The 26,423-nt window shown below is 51.1% G+C and overlaps 3 protein-coding genes across 3 annotated transcripts; all 3 read right to left on the minus strand.

Moving 5' to 3' along the window:
• Positions 1-450: 450 nt before the first annotated feature.
• On the minus strand, positions 451-1,392 carry LOC138732599 (olfactory receptor 14A16-like). Its single transcript, XM_069879240.1, has one exon. It carries the CDS (start codon positions 1,390-1,392, stop codon positions 451-453), a length of 942 nt encoding a protein of 313 aa, XP_069735341.1.
• Positions 1,393-12,454: 11,062 nt separating this feature from the next.
• Positions 12,455-13,396, minus strand: LOC138732600 (olfactory receptor 14A16-like). Its single transcript, XM_069879241.1, has one exon. The coding sequence runs from the start codon at positions 13,394-13,396 to the stop codon at positions 12,455-12,457; it is 942 nt and encodes a 313-aa protein (XP_069735342.1).
• An 11,044-nt stretch (positions 13,397-24,440) lies between these two features.
• Positions 24,441-25,382, minus strand: LOC138732601 (olfactory receptor 14A16-like). The gene has a single exon (XM_069879242.1). The coding sequence runs from the start codon at positions 25,380-25,382 to the stop codon at positions 24,441-24,443; it is 942 nt and encodes a 313-aa protein (XP_069735343.1).
• Positions 25,383-26,423: the final 1,041 nt, after the last annotated feature.

Consider the following 26,423-nt stretch of genomic DNA (forward strand, 5'->3'; position numbering starts at 1 on the left):
TGAGGAGATCCCCTTGCTCTATGGAAAGGCTGCTGTGGAGGCAGCTCTGTCCCACAAGCAGCATGGCTGTGACCAAGCTCAGAGCCCTCAGGCCTTACAGCAAGGCAAGTGGGGAGAAGGAGAGTGTGGAAATGGAGAGAGAACAGCTCTGGGGGATCAAGTGCTGGTGCCTGGCAGTGCTGCCCTGCTGGGACTTTCTTCTTTTCCAGCCATGAGCAAAGGAATTGTTCCTGAAGCTCCAGAAAGCCTTGGAGGAAGGGTCAGAGGAAGAGACAAGGTGCTGCAGTGGCTTTATTTTGATTACAATAGTGTGGGTTGTCATTACCTAACCAACAACCAACTCAAAAAGAGTTGAAAACACGATCACAAGCTAAAAAAACAGTAGAAATATAAAAATATAGAAGGCAGTAACACCAGCCATGAGTAACACCAGAACTGCTATGCAGAAGGTCAGGAATTTATTGCATCAGAGCTCTGTCCAGTTATAAGTTCCCGCAGCGCATCCTTGAGGTCCTTGTTCCTCAAGCCGTAGATGAGGGGATTCAGTGCTGGAGTTACCACTGCATAGAGAAACGACACAACTAAATTCATGGATGGGGAGGAGAAGGAGGGAGGCTTAAGGTAGGTAAACATGTCAGTGCTGAGAAACAGGGAGACCACAGCCAGGTGAGGGAGGCACGTGGAGAAGGCTTTGTGCCGTCCCTGCTCCGAGGGGATCCTCAGCACGGCCCTGAAGATCTGCACATAGGACACCACAATGAAAACAAAACAGCCAAAACCTACAAAGAAACTAACCACAAGAAGCCCAGCCTCCCTGAGGTTGGCATGTGAGCAGGAGAGCTTGAGGATCTGGGGGATTTCACAGAAGAACTGGTCCACAGCATTGTCCTGGCACAGGGGCAGGGAAAATGTACTGGCCGTGTGCAGCAGAGCAGAGAGAAACCCAGCACCCCAGGCAGCTGCTGCCATGCGGACACAAGCTCTGGTGCCCAGGAGGGTCCCGTAGTGCAGGGGTTTGCAGATGGCAACGTAGCGGTCATAGGACATGACTGTGAGAAGAAAATATTCTGTACCAAGGAAGAAAATAAATAGAAACATTTGGGCAACACATCCTGAGTAGGAGATGGTCTTGGTGTCCCAGAGGGAATTGGCCATGGATTTGGGGACAGTGGTGGAGATGGATCCCATGTCGAGGAGGGCGAGGTTGAGGAGGAAGAAGTACATGGGGGTGTGGAGGTGGTGGTCGCAGGCGATGGTGATGATGATGAGGTCGTTTCCCAGGAGGGCAGCCAGGTAGATGCCCAGGAAGAGCCAGAAGTGCAAGAGCTGCAGCTCCCGTGAGTCTGCGAATGGCAGGAGGAGGAACTGGGTGATGGAGCTGCTGTTGGACATCTGCTGCCTCCAGACACAGGACACTGTCATATGAGAGAAGGACAGTGACAAGTTAGGATAACCTCTGAGCCAAATCAAAGCCATTTCTCCTTCCCCTCCCTCCTGCTCACACCTTGTCACCTTTTTTCAGCCCTTCCTTCAGCTCTCAGCCTGGAGCCCTGCTCGGTGCCGGCTGAATGTGCCGGGAGGAGCAGAGCCTCTGCCCGCTGGCTGCGAGGAGTCAGCCCTGCTCTGCAGCAGGGGACATGGGGACGGTGGGGACAGGGGACACTGCTGGGGCTCAGCGTTGTCCAGGGGAACTGCTGCTGGTGCAGAAGGGCCTGTCAGCATCTGCACTGCTGGGGATGAGGAGCTGAGAAGGTAGCAGGCTTAGAGGTTTCGGATGCCTAAAGGTGTGACGGGACAGGTTTGCATCTGTGAGGGCAGCATAGTGCTTGCGAGGAAAACTCAAGAAAATCCAAATGTCCTAACGAGGATATCTTAGTGCAGACGAGATAATTAATTCCTCAGGAATGCACTGCCCAAAGCCGCACAGAAGATCAGTGCCTGACTCTGCAACTCCCATCCCCAGAGAGACTGGCAGAGAGAACAAGAGAACAACAGCAACATCTCTGGTTTAAGTTTCCTCTCCATCTCTGATCCTATCCCTTCTGTCTGGAGGTTTTCCTCAATGGAGCTGATTCCCTGTCCCATGCCTTCTCCCTGTCAGCGCTCACAGATCCCATCTGACCCTCTCTGCATCCCCCTGGCCCTACACAAACATCTGCCCGGGTTAAGCTGGACGTAGGGTCTTGTTGATAAGCAGAAAAGGATGGAACAGACTGAGCCTGATGGGTCCAGCAGAGGTGATGCTGCTGCTGTCCATGGGCAGAGGACCAGCTGGAGACATATTTGGAGGCTCCTATCGGACCTGCTGACCACTCAAGGATACTGCTCAGGAGTCTCAGTGATTTGTTTAAGCATGAAAGGCTCTGGTTCCATTTCTCCCACCAAATTCCCCAGGTGCAGGGAACTGAAAACACAGAGTCTGGGAAGTTCCTTATCTTTAATGCAAGAGCCCTCCTGACAGATCCCACAGGCTGTGGCTGTGCCGGCTTTAGGAGATCCCTCCAGCAACCGCACCTGCATTGTCCTGCACTCAGAGACTCACCTGGAGAAGGGCTGTGAAGAGTTTTCTCCAAATGAAACCTCCTCTCTCCTGCCACCCCACCTGCCTTTCCCCTCTCTCTGCTCCCTCCTGTCCCCTCGCTGCCTGCAGGCAGTGCCCTCAGCCCTGCTGGGCTTGGCAGAGGAGCTGCTCCCGGCCAGACCTGGCTCTTTTCTCAACTTCTGTCTCATGATGAGCTCCCTGCCTGCCAGGAGCCCAGCCCAGCTCAGCAGCAGAGGAGCAGCCCAAGGCAGCGCTTTCTCTGCTCCCTCTGGGCTCCCTCGAGGTGTCCCTGGGGCTCCAGGGGAACATTCTGAGAAACAGGCTGAAGCCATCCCTGATGCTTCCTTCATCATCTGGGCAGGCACACTTCTGTCCTGCAGTGTCATTGCTCCTGTTAGAAAAATAATAGGGAATGAGAATCAATTTCTTGTCTCACCATTAGACAGGACCTCAGAAAGGTGACAGGGAACGAAATCATTTCTCCAAAGTAGGAGGATCTGTCCCACGGAGTGAATTCAGGCATTTCATCCGAGGTCTTTAGACTTGGGGCTGGGAAGACACTCAGCTCCCTTTCCCCCAGACACATCTTCTGCAAAGCTTATGCACACACAGGGTCTTGAAACCCTTGGTCGTGGTTTCCTCATGGCAGGGATGAGTTTGCCTGGTGCCACAGCTTCAGGGCTTCATCCCTAATGGGCAGCAATGCCCTCAGCCAGGGGCACAGGCAGGAGGAGCTGGAGCCATTCCCATGGGAGACAGAGCTGGGACATGGTCACAGAGCTCAGGAGAGATGGTAGTCAAGGACAGCATCTTCCAAGCACTGCAAGGCTCCAGATAAACTGAGTCTCAGCTTGAAAGTCCATTCAAGGACCCATGATGAGATTTTGCTGCTTCAGGAACAGTTAAAGAAGAAAAATACGCTGCGTAGGCACTGCTGGATTTAGAAGGGTCAGGTGTCACAGATCTGAGGTTCACTGTGTCCTCTGTCCCTGCCTTCCCCATCAAGGTCTCACAGGGCTTTGTGACTCATGGTAGGACTCTGGAGGAGTTTGACCAGTAGTGGGTAGAGGTCAAGTCAGGGATCTCTTGGGCAAAAGGAATTCTTCACAGTCTATGAGACAGGAGGGACAGCATCGCAGGGAGCTGAGGGAACAGGAAGATGTCACAGTGTCTCCATCATCTTCCAGAGGTCATGGAGAGTGTTGGAACTCCCTGACCGCTGGTACCACTGCCACATCAGAAATGGCCAGTGGATGAGTAGGGGAGCAAAAGGCTTTGCCCCAGAATTTGTCTAGTAGGATCCCATTTCTGGGTGTCTGAAAGAGAAGGGGATTTTATTTCCCTTGGTAGATTATGTCTCACCATCCTTCTATGACCCAACTCTTCCACGGTCTGATTCTCCCATGACCAGACACTTACATAAGCCACCTCTTCTAGGACGCAGGTTTTCTGTCACCTGAGCCCTCTTTGACTCTAGTGAATCTTCTATGACCCAAGACTTATATGACCCTTCTAAGACTTCTTTATGACCTGAATTTTTTTATGTCCAGACTGCTCTATGACCCTTAAATGACCCAAACTTTCTATGAAACTTTTATGACCAGACTCTTCTATAAACAGCACTTCTCTGTCCCTTTTATGACCTGATCTTTCTATAGCCCAAATCTTCTTTGATCCTTCTATGACCCAACACTTCTCTAAACCTTCTACAGTTGAATTCTTATATGACCCAACCCTCTATGACGCCAATCCTCTAAGATATGAGTCTTTTATGACCCAACACTTCTAAAAAATGTCTTCTATGACCCAAGCCTTCTGTGACCCAAGCCTTCTGTGACCCAACTCTCCTCTGACTCTTCCGTAACTTTCTATAACCTGACTTCTCTGTGATTCTTCTATGACCTGACTCTTCTATAACCCGACTCCTCTATGACCCGACTAATCTATGACACGGCCCTTCTATGGCCCAACCCTTTTGTGAACCGGCACTTCTATGACCCCTCTATGACCCGACTCAAGTTTCTATGAGTCGACTCTTCCATGACCCAAATATTCTATAACCCAAATCTTCTATGACTCAAATATTCTATGAGCTGACTCTTCTATGGACCATCTGTGACTGGGCTCTTCTATATCTCCTCTACGAGCCGACTTGTCTATGACTAAACTCTTCCACGACCATCTCTTACATGACCAGGTCCTTCTATGACTTAAGCCTTCTATGAACAAACCGTTCTATGACCCAGCTACTCTCTGACTCTTCAGTGCTGTGTCTTTCTCCGATCCAGGTCTTCTGTGACTCTTCTATGACATGAATCATTTATGCTCCAACACTTCTATGACCAATATATGATCAGATGCTTCTGTGACCCGACTCTTCTAGGACCCAACCATTAACAAACCCTTCTATGACCTGACCCCTCTATGACACTCTATGACCTGACTCATATGAGACGCTTCCTTTATGAACTGACAGTTCTACGACTCTTGGATAATTCTTCTATAATGTGAACTGCAGAATATATGTAAATGCAGAATATATAATGTGACTGCAGAAGCAATCTTTCTATATCCTGATGCTTCTACAACGCACACTTTCTGTGCCTCAATGTTTCCATGAAACTTCTATGAGCGAACTCTTCTATGACCTTTCCATGACCCAACACTGCCAATACCCGACTAAACTCTCACACTCATATGACTTGACTCTTCCATGACCTGAGTATTCTATGATCCACAATGATTTGAACGTTCTATGAACCATCTGTCCTTCTGTATTGCACCTCAATGACTCGACTCCTCTCTGACATGATCTTTCTCACAAACGCATTTTCTGCCACTCTTCTACGATCCAACCCGTTAATAACCCTACCCTTCTATCCCCCAACTCTTCTGGTGCACGTGGAGCTGTGTGAGAGCCTTGGCATCTCAAGGAACCCTACAGGCCTGTATTTGGAATCACATGGAATAACTGCTTCCACTTCAATTCAGCAATGTGAGAAGGCTCATGGCACCAACATCATTGCAGTCAAAGCCAGATCTCCCTGCCCAGGGCCTGGGGGTCAGGGCTTGGACTTTCTGCTTCACCAAGTGAACCCAGGCTTTTCTCAGCATCACAGCTGCCTGCACGGCGCCTTTGTCCTCCTGCAATCATGGCCTCCAATTCTCGGCTCTAATGAGTCCCTGGGGAGCCTTTGTCACTAACGATGCTCACTGAGACCAACTAAGACTTCAAGAAACTTTGAGCTTTGCTTTTGACTTCTTGAGAGCTTTGTTCCATCTCCTCTCAGCAGCTGAGGTTCAAGGACTCATCAGCAATTCCTTCCTGGATCTCATTAACCTACAGAAAGCCTTAATGAGCTCTTTCTCTTCCTGCTGTTTTCTTCAAGTCTTCAAGCCTCGCATGGCTCCTTGTAGTCATTTCCCAGTGTGGTTACAGAGGAAGATTTCAAAGTGCACCTAAGAAAAACGTTTTATCTGAAACTTTCTAGAACTTTCAAAATCATACAATGGTTTGGGTTGGTAATGACCTTAAAGCCCATCCAGTTTCAACCCCCCTTCCCTGGGCAGGGACACCACCCACTGGACCAGGCTGCTCAAAGCCCCATCCAGCCCGACCTTGAACCCCTCCAGGCAGGGGGCACACACAGCTTCCCTGGGATACCTGAGCCACGTCCTCACCACCTTCTTTGTGAACAATTCCTCCCTAATGTCTAATCTAAATCTTCCCTAGGCCATAAAGCCACATCCTGTCATCCTATCATTCCATGCCCTTGGAAAAAGTCCCTTGCCAGCTTTCTTGGTGACCCCTTCAGGTACGGGAAGGCCTCTATAACGTCCCCCCGATGCCTTCTCTTCTGCAGGCTGAGGAAGTTCCAGGAGAAGATCAATATTTCTTTGTGAAATCCCTTTTGAAAGGGCATGGGATTGGTGGAGGTCTCTTGTTAGTGAGGAAGAGCAAGTGTTCTGGTGCCCACGTCCACCTCCTCAGGGCAAACTTCAGCTGGCCAGCTCTCTGTCCGTGCTTCTCCATGGAGATGTTTTTTTCATTTGAGGGCCAAGGTAAAAATAGATTAATAGACGAAAGAAAAAAAGATAAAAGGAATATAAAGAGAGACCAAACCCAATGCAATTTACATCACTTCCCACCTCCTGCTTGGGGCAGCCTGCTAAGTGGGTCTCTATTTTATGCTCATAGACAAACCTAGGGAACAAGAGAGCTCAGTTTAGACATCAACAAGGCACCGAGGCCACGATTGAAAGAAAGGACTTTGGCACTTGATGGCTCCATGAACGCAGCTATCACCTGGCCACGGCTCCTGTGACACCTGGGAACATCCAGCTTCTTGTCCAGAGGAGCAGGATCCTTCTGGGATGGACAGGAGGGGAAAAGCCTTCGTGTGAGCGCGGGGCAGCCCTGGCCGAGGCTCCAGGGCAGCGGGGGATTCTCCACCCCTGGGGGTTCAAACCCAGCAGATTTGATGCCTCGGGAGAGCTCGTCAGCCTTAACGGTTCTGTGCGTGTGCGACTGAGGGGCCAGAGCTCTGTGCAGCCAAAGCGCCTTCTTCCACAACCCCCAGCGCTATTTTGGGGCCAGATCCCCTCGTTTTGGTCCAAAACCCCGGTTCCCAGCCTGGGGCTCTGGAGGCAGACACTGCGTTTTGGGTCTCAGAGCTTCATGTTAGGGTACGGGCCCTAATACATAAGTTCCACCCCCTCCCCTTTTGATCTTCAAAGACTCATTTTAAGGCCCAGAGCACAATTTTTAAGGCACAATGTCTGGTTTTCTATGTCCACAGCTTCCATTTTGGAGACAAAAGCCTCTAACAGGGCTCAAAAGCTCATTTTTAGCTCCCAAAGCCCCCTTTTCAGGCAACAAAGCCTCATTGTGAGGGCTCAAATCCTCTTTTTGAGCCTCTCAAGTCCCATTTTTAGGCTGAAAGCCATCCTGTTCACTACCATGGCATCTTTTTAGGGCAAAGAACCTGATGTCGGGGCTCAAAGATGCAATTTCAGTTTCAAAGCAACATTTGTAGGGCCCAAAGGCTCTTTTTGAAGCTCCAAACTCTCACATAAAGGATCCAACCTCCCCCTTTACAGCCTCAAGCCTCCATTGGAGCACCCAAAGTCCTGCAGTTTTGACCAGAGCTTCATTTCTTGAGGCAACAGAGGAACCAAGAGGTTTGTCTCCTTCGCAGGGACAAAAGACTTAACTTGTAGCACTGCACCCATCTCTTTAGTGCCCCAAGTCTCATATTTAGGGTGGAAATCCTTGATTTTAGGGTTCCAACTTGTCTTTTAACACTTATAGCTTTTCTTAGGAGGCCCATAGTTACATTTTGAGTCTCAACCCTCGTTTTTTAAGTCTAAAGACACATTTCATTGTCCCGGAGCATAATTTTTAAGGACCAAAGTTGATTCTGGATGTCCAAAACCTCAGTGTTATGGGCCAAAGCCTTATTTTTAGCTCCTTTCTAGCTTCCAGAGCTTCCTTTTCCGGGAACAAAGCTTCATTTTTGGAGTTGTTTGCAATTGTAAAGGCCCAGATCCTCATTTTTAGCCTCTCAGGTATATTTCAAGCTGCAAAGCTGTTGTCTTTGGTACCACAGCATCATTTCAGGCATGAAACCCGAGGTCCGGGCTCAAAGCCTCAGTTTCACTTTCAAAGCACCACTGGTAGGACCCAAACCCTCCTTTTGAAGCTCCAGACTGTCATGGAAAGTATCCAACCCCCTCCTTTACGGCTCGAAGCCTCTACTGGAGTGCCTAAAGCCCTGCATTCAGGACCAGAGCTTCATTTCTTGGAAGCAAGAGGTTCTCATCCCTTGAGGGATCAAAAGACACATTTGTAGCTCCACACCCATCCTTTTAGTGCAGAAGTCTCATGTTTTGGACTGAAATCTTCAATTCCAGGGTTCTAACCTGTTTTCTAGGACCCATAGACATTGTACTCCCAGCAGATATCAGGCAGATTGAAGTCTCCCACAAGAACGAGAGGCATTGATCTAGAGATTGACCGCAGCTGTTTATAGAAGAGCCCATCAGCTGCTTCTCCTTGGCTGGGTGGTCTGTAACAGACTCCCATCACAAAATCTACCTTCTGGTGGGCTCCTCTGATTTTAACCCACAGGCACTCAACCTCCTGATCGCCACACTCCATCTCAACGGAGTCCAAGTCCTCCCTTACAAAGAGGGCTACCCCGCCTCCTCTCCTACCCTTCCTATCCCACCTGAAGAGTTTGTACCCCACCATAGCCGTACTCCAGTTATATGACTCGTCCCACCACGTTTCCGTGATGGCAACGACATCATAGGCCCCTTGCCCTACGACAGCTTCCAGCTCTTCCTTCTTATTCCCCATGCTGCATGCATTGGTGTAAATGCCCTTCAGCTGAGCTGCTGAGCCTTCAGCCCTCTTAGAGGGAACAGAGTTTGTTCCCAACTGCCTGGTCACTGGAGTAGCTCGCTCCAGAGTGCCTGTATCTCCTTGAGCACCCCCAGGTGTGTTCTCCCCCACTTTCTGTGTGGTGAGGTTCTGGTGGTCCTCACCAGCACACCCTCTCCCAATCACCAATTCCCCACGTCCAGGCTCGTTCTTGTCTAGCCTGGGCTCAACCCCCTCCCCCTTCACATCTAGTTTAAAGCTCGATTTATGAGCTTAGTTAGGTTTTTAGCAAGGGCTTTAGCCCCCCTAGGAGACCCACGTGTCCACCCTTAGCGTGAAAGCCTGGGGGTGCGTGAGCCACCCCATGATCAAAGAAGCCAAAGCCCCTCTCCTCGCACCAGGCTCAGAGCCAGGTATTAATCGAATTCTTCTTCCTGGCTTCCCGCTCCTCCCTATTTAGCCTTGGGATGGAGCAGAATACTACTTGTGCCCCAGAGCCCTCCATCACTTTCCCAATGGCCCTGAAGTCTTTCTTGATGGCTTTGGCCTTTTTGTTTGTTAGGTCGTCGTTACCAGTTTGGACTACCAGAGGATAGTAGTCTGTCTCGTGGACCAGGGAAGGAAGTTTTCTAGCTCCCTCCTTCCCTGATGCCCCCGGTAAGCAGCAGACCTCTCTGTGGAGCGGGTCCGGTCTGCAAATGGGTCCCTCTGTTCCTTTTAGGAGGGAGTCCCCTACAACAATCACCCTCCTCTTCTTCTTGATGGAGGATGTTTTTATCTTTTTCTGAGAATGGTGCAGCCTAGGGAAGGATTCTAGGCTGTGGGAACCATCATCCTCATCCTCGGGGTTAGATTCCACCTGCAGCAGCTGGTACTTGTTCCCCAGGGGGATCTGGGGCTTTGCTGTCTGGGTGAGGGGAGCAGGTTTCCTTCCTCTGGCAGGAACTTGCTGCCCTTCCCCATCTCTTGTTCCCCCAACCATGCAGTTTGCAGGTGGATGATGTTCGGACACACCAGCCCCAGCAGCCCCTGAGTTAGTGAGAGGGCCCTGCTCCACTGGTCTATCTCTCTCTCGCACTCCCTGATGGACATAGAAGGGCCTGAACATAGAAATCTGGGTCATAGAAGTGGCCTTGTGGGCTGCACAGGGAGGAAACCAGCACCGGCAGCCAGGCCAGGCTGGACATGCTCCCTTGGGGAAAGGGATGTCCTTGGAGAAGTGCAAGGGAGCATTTCTGTGGCTGCAGAATCCACAAGAAAGATAATCCTCTTCCCGCAGGTCCTCGTGTGGGGCAGGCTGCTCTGCTGCTGAGCTCAGACTCTCGCCCTGGCCTGGGCAGAGGGGCTGGAACGGAACGGTGAGGACACGGTCTGTGGTGGCATCTGCTGGATTGAAACCAGGAGTCCTGGATTTCCGTTGCTCTTCGTGTCCAGCCTCTCTTCTTGCCCAGAGCAGGGCTGTGTGCAGAGCCCAGCGTGGGACATGGCTGGGACCTCATCCCAGTCTTGAGCTTCCTCAAGGAGGGCAGTGAAGGGGAACGTGCTGATCTCCTTTCCCTGGTGACCAGGGTAGGTCACAAGGAAAAGGAATGAAGCTGCATCAGGGGAAGTTCCAACTGGACATCTGGAAAAGGTTCCTCATGGAGAGGGTGCTCAGTCACTGGAACACCCCAGGGAAGTGGTGATGGCACCAAGCCTGTCAGAGTTCAAGGAGCATCTTGACAATCATCTTAGTGATATGGTTCCATTTTACACAGTCGTGTGAGGATCAGGGAGCTGGACTCAGTGATCCTCATGAGCCCCTTCCAACCCAAGATATTCTAGAAGCCTGATTCTAGAAGTGATCTTCAAGCTCAAAAAACAGTCTGCCCATCCACTACCCTTCCCTTGACATTCCTTCTTCCTGACAAGTTCCTCCTTGTGACTCTTTCCTCTCCCAGACATCATCCTAGCTCTCCATATCGTTCTGTATTTGGGTCCTACCAGTAAGCTCCCTACCTGCATTTGCTCCTCTCTGCACTTGGTGCTTGATCGCAGGCTGCTTAACACCTATTTCTGCACATGGCACATCATCCCCAGACACCACTAAACCCTTATCCAGTCATAAATTTTTATAATAAAACCAGTTTTTGTGCACATATAGAAATTTCCAGAAACTGTAATAACTTCATGCAATCCCTGTGGGCAGAAGAAATGGCAAAGGGCCCGAGGTGCCCCCTGACTGTAAGGGATTTGTGTCTGTGACGCTGCTGGGGCAACAGAAGGAACACAAGGGATTTGCCCCAGAGATGCTGTCAGCAGATCCTGGCAGGTGCCGAGGTGTGAAGGACCCGTGGTGCCCCCGTACCGTAAGGGATTTTCCTGGTGATGCTGCCAGCCTGTTCCTGGCCTGAGGAGGCTCCGTTGTGTTTTCCATCCGTCCCCAAGCCCTCTCCCTGCACAGGTCCTGTGGGGGCTTGGGCAGAGCTCCTTTCCCAGCCGTGTTCCTGCCGCTGCCCCGTCACCTCCAGAGACACAACTGACCTCACCGTCCCCGTCACAGTCAGATGTTTCCTACTGGATTCTGAGTTTCTGAGACACAACTGACATCCTAACCCCCTACTCATCCATCACCTCCTCATGTCCTAGGACCTGAACAGGTAAAAGTACGCTTGCCCCACATCATGAGGAATGAACATGGGGACCTTGGTTCGTGGAGGGACATCCAAGTGCTATATTGAGGCGATTTCCCATGTCTTGTTACTTGCAATGAGAAGAGACTTCGAGGCAATATCTGTCCCAGAGATCTTCGTGGAAACTGAAGAAACTGCTCTTTCTACACGTTCAGGTTCATCTCAGCTCACAGACATGATGTGTGCGCTCACATCTGATCCGTACAATGCCAAATTGGCCTTTGGTCTACTCAATCAGTGTCCTCTCATGGAAGAACAAAGAAACTCTCCAAGCTGGGGTGAGAGGCCAGTGCTGGGAATGGTGGTTGGCAGGGGTTTCACCAGGATTATTGCCTCTGGGACAAATGCTTGAGTCAGTTCCTGAGAGAAAGTTTAGAAGAAGCCCCAAGCCTTGAGGCTCTGCCCTGAGGAGGTCCCCTTGCTCTATGGAAAGGCTGCTGTGGAGGCAGCTCTGTCCCACAAGCAGCATGGCTGTGACCAAGCTCAGAGCCCTCAGGCCTTACAGCAAGGCAAGGGGGGAGGAGGAGAGTGTGGAAATGGAGAGAGAACAGCTCTGGGGGATCAAGTGCTGGTGCCTGGCAGTGCTGCCCTGCTGGGACTTTCTTCTTTTCCAGCCATGAGCAAAGGAATTGTTCCTGAAGCTCCAGAAAGCCTTGGAGGGAGGGTCAGAGGAAGAGACAAGGTGCTGCAGTGGCTTTATTTTGATTACAATAGTGTGGGTTGTCATTACCTAACCCACAACCAACTCAAAAAGAGTTGAAAACACGATCACAAGCTAAAAAAACAGTAGAAATATAAAAATATAGAAGGCAGTAACACCAGCCATGAGTAACACCAGAACTGCTATGCAGAAGGTCAGGAATTTATTGCATCAGAGCTCTGTCCAGTTATAAGTTCCCGCAGCGCATCCTTGAGGTCCTTGTTCCTCAAGCCGTAGATGAGGGGATTCAGTGCTGGAGTTACCACTGCATAGAGAAATGACACAACTAAATTCATGGATGGGGAGGAGAAGGAGGGAGGCTTAAGGTAGGTAAACATGTCAGTGCTGAGAAACAGGGAGACCACAGCCAGGTGAGGGAGGCACGTGGAGAAGGCTTTGTGCCGTCCCTGCTCCGAGGGAATCCTCAGCACGGCCCTGAAGATCTGCACATAGGACACCACAATGAAAACAAAACAGCCAAAAGCTACTAAGAAACTAACCACAAGAAGCCCAGCCTCCCGGAGGTTGGCATGTGAGCAGGAGAGCTTGAGGATCTGGGGGATTTCACAGAAGAACTGGTCCACAGCATTGCCCTGGCAGAGGGGCAGGGAAAATGTACTGGCCGTGTGCAGCAGAGAAGAGAGAAACCCAGCACCCCAGGCAGCTGCTGCCATGTGGACACAAGCTCTGGTGCCCAGGAGGGTCCCGTAGTGCAGGGGGTTGCAGATGGCAACGTAGCGGTCATAGGACATGACTGTGAGAAGAAAATATTCTGTACCAAGGAAGAAAATAAATAGAAACATTTGGGCAACGCATCCTGAGTAGGAGATGGTCTTGGTGTCCCAGAGGGAATTGGCCATGGATTTGGGGACAGTGGTGGAGATGGATCCCAGGTCGAGGAGGGCGAGGTTGAGGAGGAAGAAGTACATGGGGGTGTGGAGGTGGTGGTCCCAGGCGATGGTGATGATGATGAGGCCGTTTCCCAGGAGGGCAGCCAGGTAGATGCCCAGGAAGAGCCAGAAGTGCAAGAGCTGCAGCTCCCGTGAGTCTGCGAATGGCAGGAGGAGGAACTGGGTGATGGAGCTGCTGTTGGACATCTGCTGCCTCCAGACACAGGACACTGTCATATGAGAGAAGGACAGTGACAAGTTAGGATAACCTCTGAGCCAAATCAAAGCCATTTCTCCTTCCCCTCCCTCCTGCTCACACCTTGTCCCCTTTTTTCAGCCCTTCCTCCAGCTCCCTGTCTGGATCCCTGCTCGGTGCCGGCTGAATGTGCCGGGAGGAGCAGAGCCTCTGCCCGCTGGCTGCGAGGAGTCAGCCCTGCTCTGCAGCAGGGGACATGGGGACGGTGGGGACAGGGGACACTGCTGGGGCTCAGCGTTGTCCAGGGGAACTGCTCCTGGTGCAGAAGGGCCTGTCAGCATCTGCACTGCCGGGGATGAGGAGCTGAGAAGGTAGCAGGCTTAGAGGTTTCAAATGCCTAAAGGTGTGACGGGACAGGTTTGCATCTGTGAGGGCTGCATAGTGCTTGCGAGGAAAACTCAAGAAAAGCCAAATGTCCTAACGAGGATATCTTAGTGCAGACGAGATAATTAATTCCTCAGGAATGCACTGCCCAAGGCCACACAGAAGATCAGTGCCTGACTCTGCAACTCCCATCCCCAGAGAGACTGGCAGAGAGAACAAGAGAACAACAGCAAGAACGGAGACAAGGGGAGAAACAGGGAGAAACTGAGTGAGGGTTTGTCTGTGAGAGGCCAGGGCAGAGGCAGCCGGGCACACAGACAGCATTCCCCTTCCCCAGCTGTGCTCGCCCCCTCCCAGACACCCACCTTGCTGGGCAGTTGCTCTCAGCCCCTGGGCTCCGGAGAGGGCACTGGAGCTGTGGCTGCAGAGGAGGGGGCTCAGCCTTGGAACCCAGAGCCCTGAAGGCAGAGGCTTTGCTGGGTGGGAGAGAAGGCAGGGGGCTTGCTCAGAGGAAGGGGCTGCACTGCAGGGGATCACACAGAGCTGTATAAATTCTCCCTCCATCAACATCTCTGGTTTAAGTTTCCTCTCCATCTCTGATCCTATCCCTTCTCTCTGGAGGTTTTCCTCAATGGAGCTGATTCCCTGTCCCATGCCTTCTCCCTGTCAGTGCTCACAGATCCCATCTGACCCTCTCTGCATCCCCCTGGCCCTACACAAACATCTGCCCGGGTTAAGCTGGACGTAGGGTCTTGTTGATAAACAGAAAAGGATGGAACAGACTGAGCCTGATGGGTCCAGCAGAGGTGATGCTGCTGCTGTCCATGGGCAGAGGACCAGCTGGAGACATATTCGGAGGCTCCTATCGGACCTGCTGACCGCTCAAGGATACTGCTCAGGAGTCTCAGTGATTTGTTTAAGCATGAAAGGCTCTGGTTCCATTTCTCCCACCAAATTCCCCAGGTGCAGGGAACTGAAAACACAGAGTCTGGGAAGTTCCTTATCTTTAATGCAAGAGCCCTCCTGACAGATCCCACAGGCTGTGGCTGTGCCGGCTTTAGGAGATCCCTCCAGCAACCGCACCTGCATTGTCCTGCACTCAGAGACTCACCTGGAGAAGGGCTGTGAAGAGTTTTCTCCAAATGAAGCCTCCTCTCTCCTGCCACCCCACCTGCCTTTCCCCTCTCTCTGCTCCCTCCTGTCCCCTCGCTGCCTGCAGGCAGTGCCCTCAGCCCTGCTGGGCTTTGCAGAGGAGCTGCTCCTGGCCAGACCTGGCTCTTTTCTCAACTTCTGTCTCATGATGAGCTCCCTCCCTGCCAGGAGCCCAGCCCAGCTCAGCAGCAGAGGAGCAGCCCAAGGCAGCGCTTTCTCTGCTCCCTCTGGGCTCCCTCGAGGTGTCCCTGGGGCTCCAGGGGAACATTCTGAGAAACAGGCTGAAGCCATCCCTGATGCTTCCTTCATCATCTGGGCAGGCACACTTCTGTCCTGCAGTGTCATTGCTCCTGTTAGAAAAATAATAGGGAATGAGAATCAATTTCTTGTCTCACCATTAGACAGGACCTCAGAAAGGTGACAGGGAACGAAATCATTTCTCCAAAGTAGGAGGATCTGTCCCACGGAGTGAATTCAGGCATTTCATCCGAGGTCTTTAGACTTGGGGCTGGACGACACGCAGCTCCCTTTCTCCCAGATACGTCTTCGGCAAAGCTTATGCACACACAGGGTCTTGAAACCCTTGGTCGTGGTTTCCTCATGGCAGGGATGAGTTTGCCTGGTGCCACAGCTTCAGGGCTTCAGCTCTAATGGGCAGCAATGCCCTCAGCCAGGGGCACAGGCAGGAGGAGCTGGAGCCGTTCCCATGGGAGACAGAGCTGGGACATGGTCACAGAGCTCAGGAGAGATGGTAGTCAAGGACAGCATCTTCCAAGCACTGCAAGGCTCCAGATAAACTGAGTCTCAGCTTGAAAGTCCATTTAAGGACCCATGATGAGATTTTGCTGCTTCAGGAACAGTTAAAGAAGAAAAATACGCTGCGTAGGCACTGCTGGATTTAGAAGGGTCAGGTGTCACAGATCTGAGGTTCACTGTGTCCTCTGTCCCTGCCTTCCCCATCAAGGTCTCACAGGGCTTTGTGACTCATGGTAGGACTCTGGAGGAGTTTGACCAGTAGTGGGTAGAGGTCAAGTCAGGGATCTCTTGGGCAAAAGGAATTCTTCGCAGTCTATGAGACAGGAGGGGCAGCATCGCAGGGAGCTGAGGGAACAGGAAGATGTCACAGTGTCTCCATCATCTTCCAGAGGTCATGGAGAGTGTGGGAACTCCCTGACCGCTGGTACCACTGCCACATCAGAAATGGCCAGTGGATGAGTAGGGGAGCAAAAGGCTTTGCCCCAGAATTTGTCTAGTAGGATCCCATTTCTGGGTGTCTGAAAGGGAAGGGGATTTTATTTCCCTTGGTAGATTATGTCTCACCATCCTTCTATGACCCAACTCTTCTATGATCTGATTCTCCCATGACCAGACACTTACATAAGCCACCTCTTCTAGGACGCAGGTATTCTGTCACCTGAGCCCTCTTTGATTCTAGTGAGTCTTCTATGACCCAAGACTTATATGACCCTTCTAAGACTTCTTTATGACCTGAATTTTTTTATGTCCAGACTCCTCTATGACCCTTAAATGACCCAAACTTTCTATGAAGCTTTTATGACCAGACTCTTCTATAAACAGCACTTCTCTGTCCCTTTTATGACCTGATCTTTCTATAGCCCAAATCTTCTTTGATCCTTCTATGACCCAACACTTCTCTAAACCTTCTACAGTTGAATTCTTATATGACCCAACCCTCTATGACGCCAATCCTCTATGATATGAGTCTTTTATGATCCAAGACTTCTAAAAAAAGTCTTCTATGACCCAAGCCTTCTGTGACCCAACTCTCCTCTGACTCTTCCGTAACTTTCTATGACCTGACTTCTCTGTAATTCTTCTATGACCTGACTCTTCTATAACCCGACTCCTCTATGACCCGACTAATCTATGACCCGGCCCTTCTATGGCCTAAGCCTTTTGTGAACCGGCACTTCTATGACCCCTCTATGACCCGACTCAAGTTTCTATGAGTCGACTCTTCCATGACCCAAATATTCTATAACCCAAATCTTCTATGACTCAAATATTCTATGACCTGACCCTTCTATGGACCATCTGTGACTGGGCTCTTCTATATCTCCTCTATGAGCCGACTTGTCTATGACTAAACTCTTCCGCGACCATCTCTTACATGACCAGGTCCTTCTATGACTTAAGCCTTCTATGAAGAAACCGTTCTATGACCCAGCTACTCTCTGACTCTTCAGTGCTGTGTCTTTCTCCGATCCAGGTCTTCTGTGACTCTTCTATGACATGAATCATTTATGCTCCAACACTGCTATGACCAATATATGACCAGATGCTTCTGTGACCCGACTCTTCTAGGACCCAACCATTAACAAACCCTTCTATGACCTGACCCCTCTATGACACTCTATGACCTGACTCATATGAGACGCTTCCTTTATGAACTGACAATTCTATGGCTCTATGACAACTCTATACTCTTCTATAATGTGATACTTCTGCAGTCTTTCTATATCCTGATGCTTCTACAACGCACACTTTCTGTGCCTCAATGTTTCCATGAAACTTCTATGAGCAAACTCTTCTATGACCTTTCCATGACCCAACACTGCCTATACCCGACTAAACTCTCACACTCATATGACTTGACTCTTCCATGACCTGAGTATTCTATGATCCACAATGATTTGAACGTTCTATGAACCATCTGTCCTTCTGTATTGCACCTCTATGACTCGACTCCTCTCTGACATGATCTTTCTCACAAACACATTTTCTGCCACTCTTCTACGATCCAGCCCATTAATAACCCTACCCTTCTATCCCCCAACTCTTCTGGTGCACGTGAAGCTGTGTGAGAGCCTTGGCATCTCAAGGAACCCTACAGGCCTGTATTTGGAATCACAAGAAATAACTGCTTCCACTTCAATTCAGCAATGTGAGAAGGCTCATGGCACCAACATCATTGCAGTCAAAGCCACATCTCCCTGCCCAGGGCCTGGGGGTCAGGGCTTGGACTTTCTGCTTCACCAAGTGAACCCAGGCTTTTCTCAGCATCACAGCTGCCTGCACGGCGCCTTTGTCCTCCTGCAATCATGGCCTCCAATTCTCGGCTCTAATGAGTCCCTGGGGAGCCTTTGTCACTAACGATGCTCACTGAGACCAACTAAGACTTCAAGAAATTTTGAGCTTTGCTTTTGACTTCTTGAGAGCTTTGTTCCATCTCCTCTCAGCAGCTGAGGTTCAAGGACTCATCAGCAATTCCATCCTGGATCTCATTAACCTACAGAAAGCCTTAATGAGCTCTTTCTCTTCCTGTTGTTTTCTTCAAGTCTTCAAGCCTCGCATGGCTCCTTGTAGTCATTTCCCAGTGTGGTTACAGAGGAAGATTTCAAAGTGCACCTAAGAAAAACGTTTTATCTGAAACTTTCTAGAAGTTTCAAAATCATACAATGGTTTGGGTTGGTAAGGACCTTAAAGCCCGTCCAGTTTCAACCCCCCTTCCCTGGGCAGGGACACCTCCCACTGGACCAGGCTGCTCCAAGCCCCATCCAGCCCGACCTTGAACCCCTCCAGGCAGGGGGCACACACAGCTTCCCTGGGACACCCGAGCCATGTCCTCACCACCTTCTTTGTGAACAATTCCTCCCTAATGTCTAATCTAAATCTTCCCTAGGCCATAAAGCCACAACGTCATCCTATCATTCCATGCCCTTGGAAAAAGTCCCTTGCCAGCTTTCTTGGTGACCCCTTCAGGTACGGGAAGGCCTCTATAACATCCCCCTGATGCCTTCTCTTCTGCAGGCTGAGGAAGTTCCAGGAGAAGATCAATATTTCTTTGTGAAATCCCTTTTGAAAGGGCATGGGATTGGTGGAGGTCTCTTGTTAGTGAGGAAGAGCAAGTGTTCTGGTGCCCACGTCCACCTCCTCAGGGCAAACTTCAGCTGGCCAGCTCTCTGTCCGTGCTTCTCCATGGAGATGTTTTTTTCATTTGAGGGCCAAGGTAAAAATAGATTAATAGACGAAAGAAAAAAAGATAAAAGGAATATAAAGAGAGACCAAACCCAATGCAATTTACATCACTTCCCACCTCCTGCTTGGGGCAGCCTGCTAAGTGGGTCTCTATTTTATGCTCATAGAAAAACCTAGGGAACAAGAGAGCTCAGTTTAGACATCAACAAGGCACCGAGGCCACGATTGAAAGAAAGGACTTTGGCACTTGACGGCTCCATGAACGCAGCTATCACCTGGCCAAGGCTCCTGTGACACCTGGGAACATCCAGCTTCTCGTCCAGAGGAGCAGGATCCTTCTGGGATGGACAGGAGGGGAAAAGCCTTTGTGTGAGCGTGGGGCAGCCTCGGCCGAGGCTCCAGGGCAGCGGGGGATTCTGCACCCCTGGGGGTTCAAGGCACAATGTCTGGTTTTCTATGTCCACAGCTTCCATTTTGGAGACAAAAGCCTCTAACAGGGTTCAAAAGCTCATTTTTAGCTCCCAAAGCTTCCTTTTCAGGCAACAAAGCCTCACTGTGAGGGCTCAAATCCTCTTTTTGAGCCTCTCAAGTCCCATTTTTAGGCTGAAAGCCATCCTGTTCACTACCATGGCTTCTTTTTAGGGCAAAGAACCTGATGTCGGGGCTCAAAGATGCAATTTCAGTTTCAAAGCAACATTTGTAGGGCCCAAAGGCTCTTTTTGAAGCTCCAAACTCTCACATAAAGGATCCAACCTCCCCCTTTACAGCCTGAAGCCTCCATTGGAGCACCCAAAGTCCTGCAGTTTTGACCAGAGCTTCATTTCTTGAGGCAACAGAGGAACCAAGAGGTTTGTCTCCTTCGCAGGGACAAAAGACTTAACTTGTAGCACTGCACCCATCTCTTTAGTGCCCCAAGTCTCATATTTAGGGTGGAAATCCTTGATTTTAGGGTTCCAACTTGTCTTTTAACACTTATAGCTTTTCTTAGGAGGCCCATAGTTACATTTTGAGTCTCAACCCTCGTTTTTTAAGTCTAAAGACACATTTCATTGTCCCGGAGCATAATTTTTAAGGACCAAAGTTGATTCTGGATGTCCAAAACCTCAGTGTTATGGGCCAAAGCCTTATTTTTAGCTCCTTTCTAGCTTCCAAAGCTTCCTTTTCAGGGAATAAAGCTTCATTTTTGGAGTTGTTTGCAATTGTAAAGGCCCAGATCCTCATTTTTAGCCTCTCAGGTATATTTCAAGCTGCAAAGCTGTCGCCTTTGGTACCACAGCATCATTTCAGGGCATGAAACCCGAGGTCCGGGCTCAAAGCCTCAGTTTCACTTTCAAAGCACCACTGGTAGGACCCAAACCCTCCTTTTGAAGCTCCAGACTGTCATGGAAAGTATCCAACCCCCTCCTTTACGGCTCGAAGCCTCTACTGGAGTGCCTAAAGCCCTGCATTCAGGACCAGAGCTTCATTTCTTGGAAGCAAGAGATTCTCATCCCTTGAGGGATCAAAAGACACATTTGTAGCTCCACACCCATCCTTTTAGTGCAGAAGTCTCATGTTTTGGACTGAAATCTTCAATTCCAGGGTTCTAACCTGTTTTCTAGGACCCATAGACATTGTACTCCCAGCAGATATCAGGCAGATTGAAGTCTCCCACAAGAACGAGAGGCATTGATCTAGAGATTGACCGCAGCTGTTTATAGAAGAGCCCATCAGCTGCTTCTCCTTGGCTGGGTGGTCTGTAACAGACTCCCATCACAAAATCTACCTTCTGGTGGGCTCCTCTGATTTTAACCCACAGGCACTCAACCTCCTGATCGCCACACTCCATCTCAACGGAGTCCAAGTCCTCCCTTACAAAGAGGGCTACCCCGCCTCCTCTCCTACCCTTCCTATCCCACCTGAAGAGTTTGTACCCCACCATAGCCGTACTCCAGTTATATGACTCGTCCCACCACGTTTCCGTGATGGCAACGACATCATAGGCCCCTTGCCCTACGACAGCTTCCAGCTCTTCCTTCTTATTCCCCATGCTGCATGCATTGGTGTAAATGCCCTTCAGCTGAGCTGCTGAGCCTTCAGCCCTCTTAGAGGGAACAGAGTTTGTTCCCAACTGCCTGGTCACTGGAGTAGCTCGCTCCAGAGTGCCTGTATCTCCTTGAGCACCCCCAGGTGTGTTCTCCCCCACTTTCTGTGTGGTGAGGTTCTGGTGGTCCTCACCAGCACACCCTCTCCCAATCACCAATTCCCCACGTCCAGGCTCGTTCTTGTCTAGCCTGGGCTCAACCCCCTCCCCCTTCACATCTAGTTTAAAGCTCGATTTATGAGCTTAGTTAGGTTTTTAGCAAGGGCTTTAGCCCCCCTAGGAGACCCACGTGTCCACCCTTAGCGTGAAAGCCTGGGGGTGCGTGAGCCACCCCATGATCAAAGAAGCCAAAGCCCCTCTCCTCGCACCAGGCTCAGAGCCAGGTATTAATCGAATTCTTCTTCCTGGCTTCCCGCTCCTCCCTATTTAGCCTTGGGATGGAGCAGAATACTACTTGTGCCCCAGAGCCCTCCATCACTTTCCCAATGGCCCTGAAGTCTTTCTTGATGGCTTTGGCCTTTTTGTTTGTTAGGTCGTCGTTACCAGTTTGGACTACCAGAGGATAGTAGTCTGTCTCGTGGACCAGGGAAGGAAGTTTTCTAGCTCCCTCCTTCCCTGATGCCCCCGGTAAGCAGCAGACCTCTCTGTGGAGCGGGTCCGGTCTGCAAATGGGTCCCTCTGTTCCTTTTAGGAGGGAGTCCCCTACAACAATCACCCTCCTCTTCTTCTTGATGGAGGATGTTTTTATCTTTTTCTGAGAATGGTGCAGCCTAGGGAAGGATTCTAGGCTGTGGGAACCATCATCCTCATCCTCGGGGTTAGATTCCACCTGCAGCAGCTGGTACTTGTTCCCCAGGGGGATCTGGGGCTTTGCTGTCTGGGTGAGGGGAGCAGGTTTCCTTCCTCTGGCAGGAACTTGCTGCCCTTCCCCATCTCTTGTTCCCCCAACCATGCAGTTTGCAGGTGGATGATGTTCGGACACACCAGCCCCAGCAGCCCCTGAGTTAGTGAGAGGGCCCTGCTCCACTGGTCTATCTCTCTCTCGCACTCCCTGATGGACATAGAAGGGCCTGAACATAGAAATCTGGGTCATAGAAGTGGCCTTGTGGGCTGCACAGGGAGGAAACCAGCACCGGCAGCCAGGCCAGGCTGGACATGCTCCCTTGGGGAAAGGGATGTCCTTGGAGAAGTGCAAGGGAGCATTTCTGTGGCTGCAGAATCCACAAGAAAGATAATCCTCTTCCCGCAGGTCCTCGTGTGGGGCAGGCTGCTCTGCTGCTGAGCTCAGACTCTCGCCCTGGCCTGGGCAGAGGGGCTGGAACGGAACGGTGAGGACACGGTCTGTGGTGGCATCTGCTGGATTGAAACCAGGAGTCCTGGATTTCCGTTGCTCTTCGTGTCCAGCCTCTCTTCTTGCCCAGAGCAGGGCTGTGTGCAGAGCCCAGCGTGGGACATGGCTGGGACCTCATCCCAGTCTTGAGCTTCCTCAAGGAGGGCAGTGAAGGGGAACGTGCTGATCTCCTTTCCCTGGTGACCAGGGTAGGTCACAAGGAAAAGGAATGAAGCTGCATCAGGGGAAGTTCCAACTGGACATCTGGAAAAGGTTCCTCATGGAGAGGGTGCTCAGTCACTGGAACACCCCAGGGAAGTGGTGATGGCACCAAGCCTGTCAGAGTTCAAGGAGCATCTTGACAATCATCTTAGTGATATGGTTCCATTTTACACAGTCGTGTGAGGATCAGGGAGCTGGACTCAGTGATCCTCATGAGCCCCTTCCAACCCAAGATATTCTAGAAGCCTGATTCTAGAAGTGATCTTCAAGCTCAAAAAACAGTCTGCCCATCCACTACCCTTCCCTTGACATTCCTTCTTCCTGACAAGTTCCTCCTTGTGACTCTTTCCTCTCCCAGACATCATCCTAGCTCTCCATATCGTTCTGTATTTGGGTCCTACCAGTAAGCTCCCTACCTGCATTTGCTCCTCTCTGCACTTGGTGCTTGATCGCAGGCTGCTTAACACCTATTTCTGCACATGGCACATCATCCCCAGACACCACTAAACCCTTATCCAGTCATAAATTTTTATAATAAAACCAGTTTTTGTGCACATATAGAAATTTCCAGAAACTGTAATAACTTCATGCAATCCCTGTGGGCAGAAGAAATGGCAAAGGGCCCGAGGTGCCCCCTGACTGTAAGGGATTTGTGTCTGTGACGCTGCTGGGGCAACAGAAGGAGCACAAGGGATTTGCCCCAGAGATGCTGTCAGCAGATCCTGGCAGGTGCCGAGGTGTGAAGGACCCGTGGTGCCCCCGTACCGTAAGGGATTTTCCTGGTGATGCTGCCAGCCTGTTCCTGGCCTGAGGAGGCTCCGTTGTGTTTTCCATCCGTCCCCAAGCCCTCTCCCTGCACAGGTCCTGTGGGGGCTTGGGCAGAGCTCCTTTCCCAGCCGTGTTCCTGCCGCTGCCCCGTCACCTCCAGAGACACAACTGACCTCACCGTCCCCGTCACAGTCAGATGTTTCCTGCTGGATTCTGAGTTTCTGAGACACAACTGACATCCTAACCCCCTACTCATCCATCACCTCCTCATGTCCTAGGACCTGAACAGGTAAAAGTACGCTTGCCCCACATCATGAGGAATGAACATGGGGACCTTGGTTCGTGGAGGGACATCCAAGTGCTATATTGAGGCGATTTCCCATGTCTTGTTACTTGCAATGAGAAGAGACTTCGAGGCAATATCTGTCCCAGAGATCTTCGTGGAAACTGAAGAAACTGCTCTTTCTACACGTTCAGGTTCATCTCAGCTCACAGACATGATGTGTGCGCTCACATCTGATCCGTACAATGCCAAATTGGCCTTTGGTCTACTCAATCAGTGTCCTCTCATGGAAGAACAAAGAAACTCTCCAAGCTGGGGTGAGAGGCCAGTGCTGGGAATGGTGGTTGGCAGGGGTTTCACCAGGATTATTGCCTCTGGGACAAATGCTTGAGTCAGTTCCTGAGAGAAAGTTTAGAAGAAGCCCCAAGCCTTGAGGCTCTGCCCTGAGGAGGTCCCCTTGCTCTATGGAAAGGCTGCTGTGGAGGCAGCTCTGTCCCACAAGCAGCATGGCTGTGACCAAGCTCAGAGCCCTCAGGCCTTACAGCAAGGCAAGGGGGGAGGAGGAGAGTGTGGAAATGGAGAGAGAACAGCTCTGGGGGATCAAGTGCTGGTGCCTGGCAGTGCTGCCCTGCTGGGACTTTCTTCTTTTCCAGCCATGAGCAAAGGAATTGTTCCTGAAGCTCCAGAAAGCCTTGGAGGGAGGGTCAGAGGAAGAGACAAGGTGCTGCAGTGGCTTTATTTTGATTACAATAGTGTGGGTTGTCATTACCTAACCCACAACCAACTCAAAAAGAGTTGAAAACACGATCACAAGCTAAAAAAACAGTAGAAATATAAAAATATAGAAGGCAGTAACACCAGCCATGAGTAACACCAGAACTGCTATGCAGAAGGTCAGGAATTTATTGCATCAGAGCTCTGTCCAGTTATAAGTTCCCGCAGCGCATCCTTGAGGTCCTTGTTCCTCAAGCCGTAGATGAGGGGATTCAGTGCTGGAGTTACCACTGCATAGAGAAACGACACAACTAAATTCATGGATGGGGAGGAGAAGGAGGGAGGCTTAAGGTAGGTAAACGTGTCAGTGCTGAGAAACAGGGAGACCACAGCCAGGTGAGGGAGGCACGTGGAGAAGGCTTTGTGCCGTCCCTGCTCCGAGGGGATCCTCAGCACGGCCCTGAAGATCTGCACATAGGACACCACAATGAAAACAAAACAGCCAAAAGCTACTAAGAAACTAACCACAAGAAGCCCAACCTCCCTGAGGTTGGCATGTGAGCAGGAGAGCTTGAGGATCTGGGGGATTTCACAGAAGAACTGGTCCACAGCATTGCCCTGGCAGAGGGGCAGGGAAAATGTACTGGCCGTGTGCAGCAGAGCAGAGAGAAACCCAGCGCCCCAGGCAGCTGCTGCCATGTGGACACAAGCTCTGGTGCCCAGGAGGGTCCCGTAGTGCAGGGGGTTGCAGATGGAAACGTAGCGGTCGTAGGACATGACTGTGAGAAGAAAATATTCTGTACCAAGGAAGAAAATAAATAGAAACATTTGGGCAACACATCCTGAGTAGGAGATTGCCCTGGTGTCCCAGAGGGAATTGGCCATGGATTTGGGGACAGTGGTGGAGATGGATCCCAGGTCGAGGAGGGCGAGGTTGAGGAGGAAGAAGTACATGGGGGTGTGGAGGTGGTGGTCCCAGGCGATGGTGATGATGATGAGGCCGTTTCCCAGGAGGGCAGCCAGGTAGATGCCCAGGAAGAGCCAGAAGTGCAAGAGCTGCAGCTCCCGTGAGTCTGCGAATGGCAGGAGGAGGAACTGGGTGATGGAGCTGCTGTTGGACATCTGCTGCCTCCAGACACAGGACACTGTCATATGAGAGAAGGACAGTGACAAGTTAGGATAACCTCTGAGCCAAATCAAAGCCATTTCTCCTTCCCCTCCCTCCTGCTCACACCTTGTCCCCTTTTTTCAGCCCTTCCTCCAGCTCCCTGTCTGGATCCCTGCTCGGTGCCGGCTGAATGTGCCGGGAGGAGCAGAGCCTCTGCCCGCTGGCTGCGAGGAGTCAGCCCTGCTCTGCAGCAGGGGACATGGGGACGGTGGGGACAGGGGACACTGCTGGGGTTCAGTGTTGTCCTGGGGAACTGCTCCTGGTGCAGAAGGGCCTGTCAGCATCTGCACTGCCGGGGATGAGGAGCTGAGAAGGTAGCAGGCTTAGAGGTTTCAAATGCCTAAAGGTGTGACGGGACAGGTTTGCATCTGTGAGGGCTGCATAGTGCTTGCGAGGAAAACTCAAGAAAAGCCAAATGTCCTAACGAGGATATCTTAGTGCAGACGAGATAATTAATTCCTCAGGAATGCACTGCCCAAGGCCACACAGAAGATCAGTGCCTGACTCTGCAACTCCCATCCCCAGAGAGACTGGCAGAGAGAACAAGAGAACAACAGCAAGAACGGAGACAAGGGGAGAAACAGGGAGAAACTGAGTGAGGGTTTGTCTGTGAGAGGCCAGGGCAGAGGCAGCCGGGCACACAGACAGCATTCCCCTTCCCCAGCTGTGCTCGCCCCCTCCCAGACACCCACCTTGCTGGGCAGTTGCTCTCAGCCCCTGGGCTCCGGAGAGGGCACTGGAGCTGTGGCTGCAGAGGAGGGGGCTCAGCCTTGGAACCCAGAGCCCTGAAGGCAGAGGCTTTGCTGGGTGGGAGAGAAGGCAGGGGGCTTGCTCAGAGGAAGGGGCTGCACTGCAGGGGATCACACAGAGCTGTATAAATTCTCCCTCCATCAACATCTCTGGTTTAAGTTTCCTCTCCATCTCTGATCCTATCCCTTCTCTCTGGAGGTTTTCCTCAATGGAGCTGATTCCCTGTCCCATGCCTTCTCCCTGTC

This window comes from Phaenicophaeus curvirostris, chromosome 34 (genome assembly GCF_032191515.1).
Source record: "Phaenicophaeus curvirostris isolate KB17595 chromosome 34, BPBGC_Pcur_1.0, whole genome shotgun sequence".
Classification (NCBI taxonomy): Eukaryota; Metazoa; Chordata; class Aves; order Cuculiformes; family Cuculidae; genus Phaenicophaeus; species Phaenicophaeus curvirostris.

Bases quoted from the DNA above. Each gene is read 5' to 3' on its own strand.
- LOC138732600 (XM_069879241.1), bottom strand. From the start codon at position 13,396: ATGTCCAACAGCAGCTCCATCACCCAGTTCCTCCTCCTGCCATTCGCA.
- LOC138732599 (XM_069879240.1), bottom strand. From the start codon at position 1,392: ATGTCCAACAGCAGCTCCATCACCCAGTTCCTCCTCCTGCCATTCGCA.
- LOC138732601 (XM_069879242.1), bottom strand. From the start codon at position 25,382: ATGTCCAACAGCAGCTCCATCACCCAGTTCCTCCTCCTGCCATTCGCA.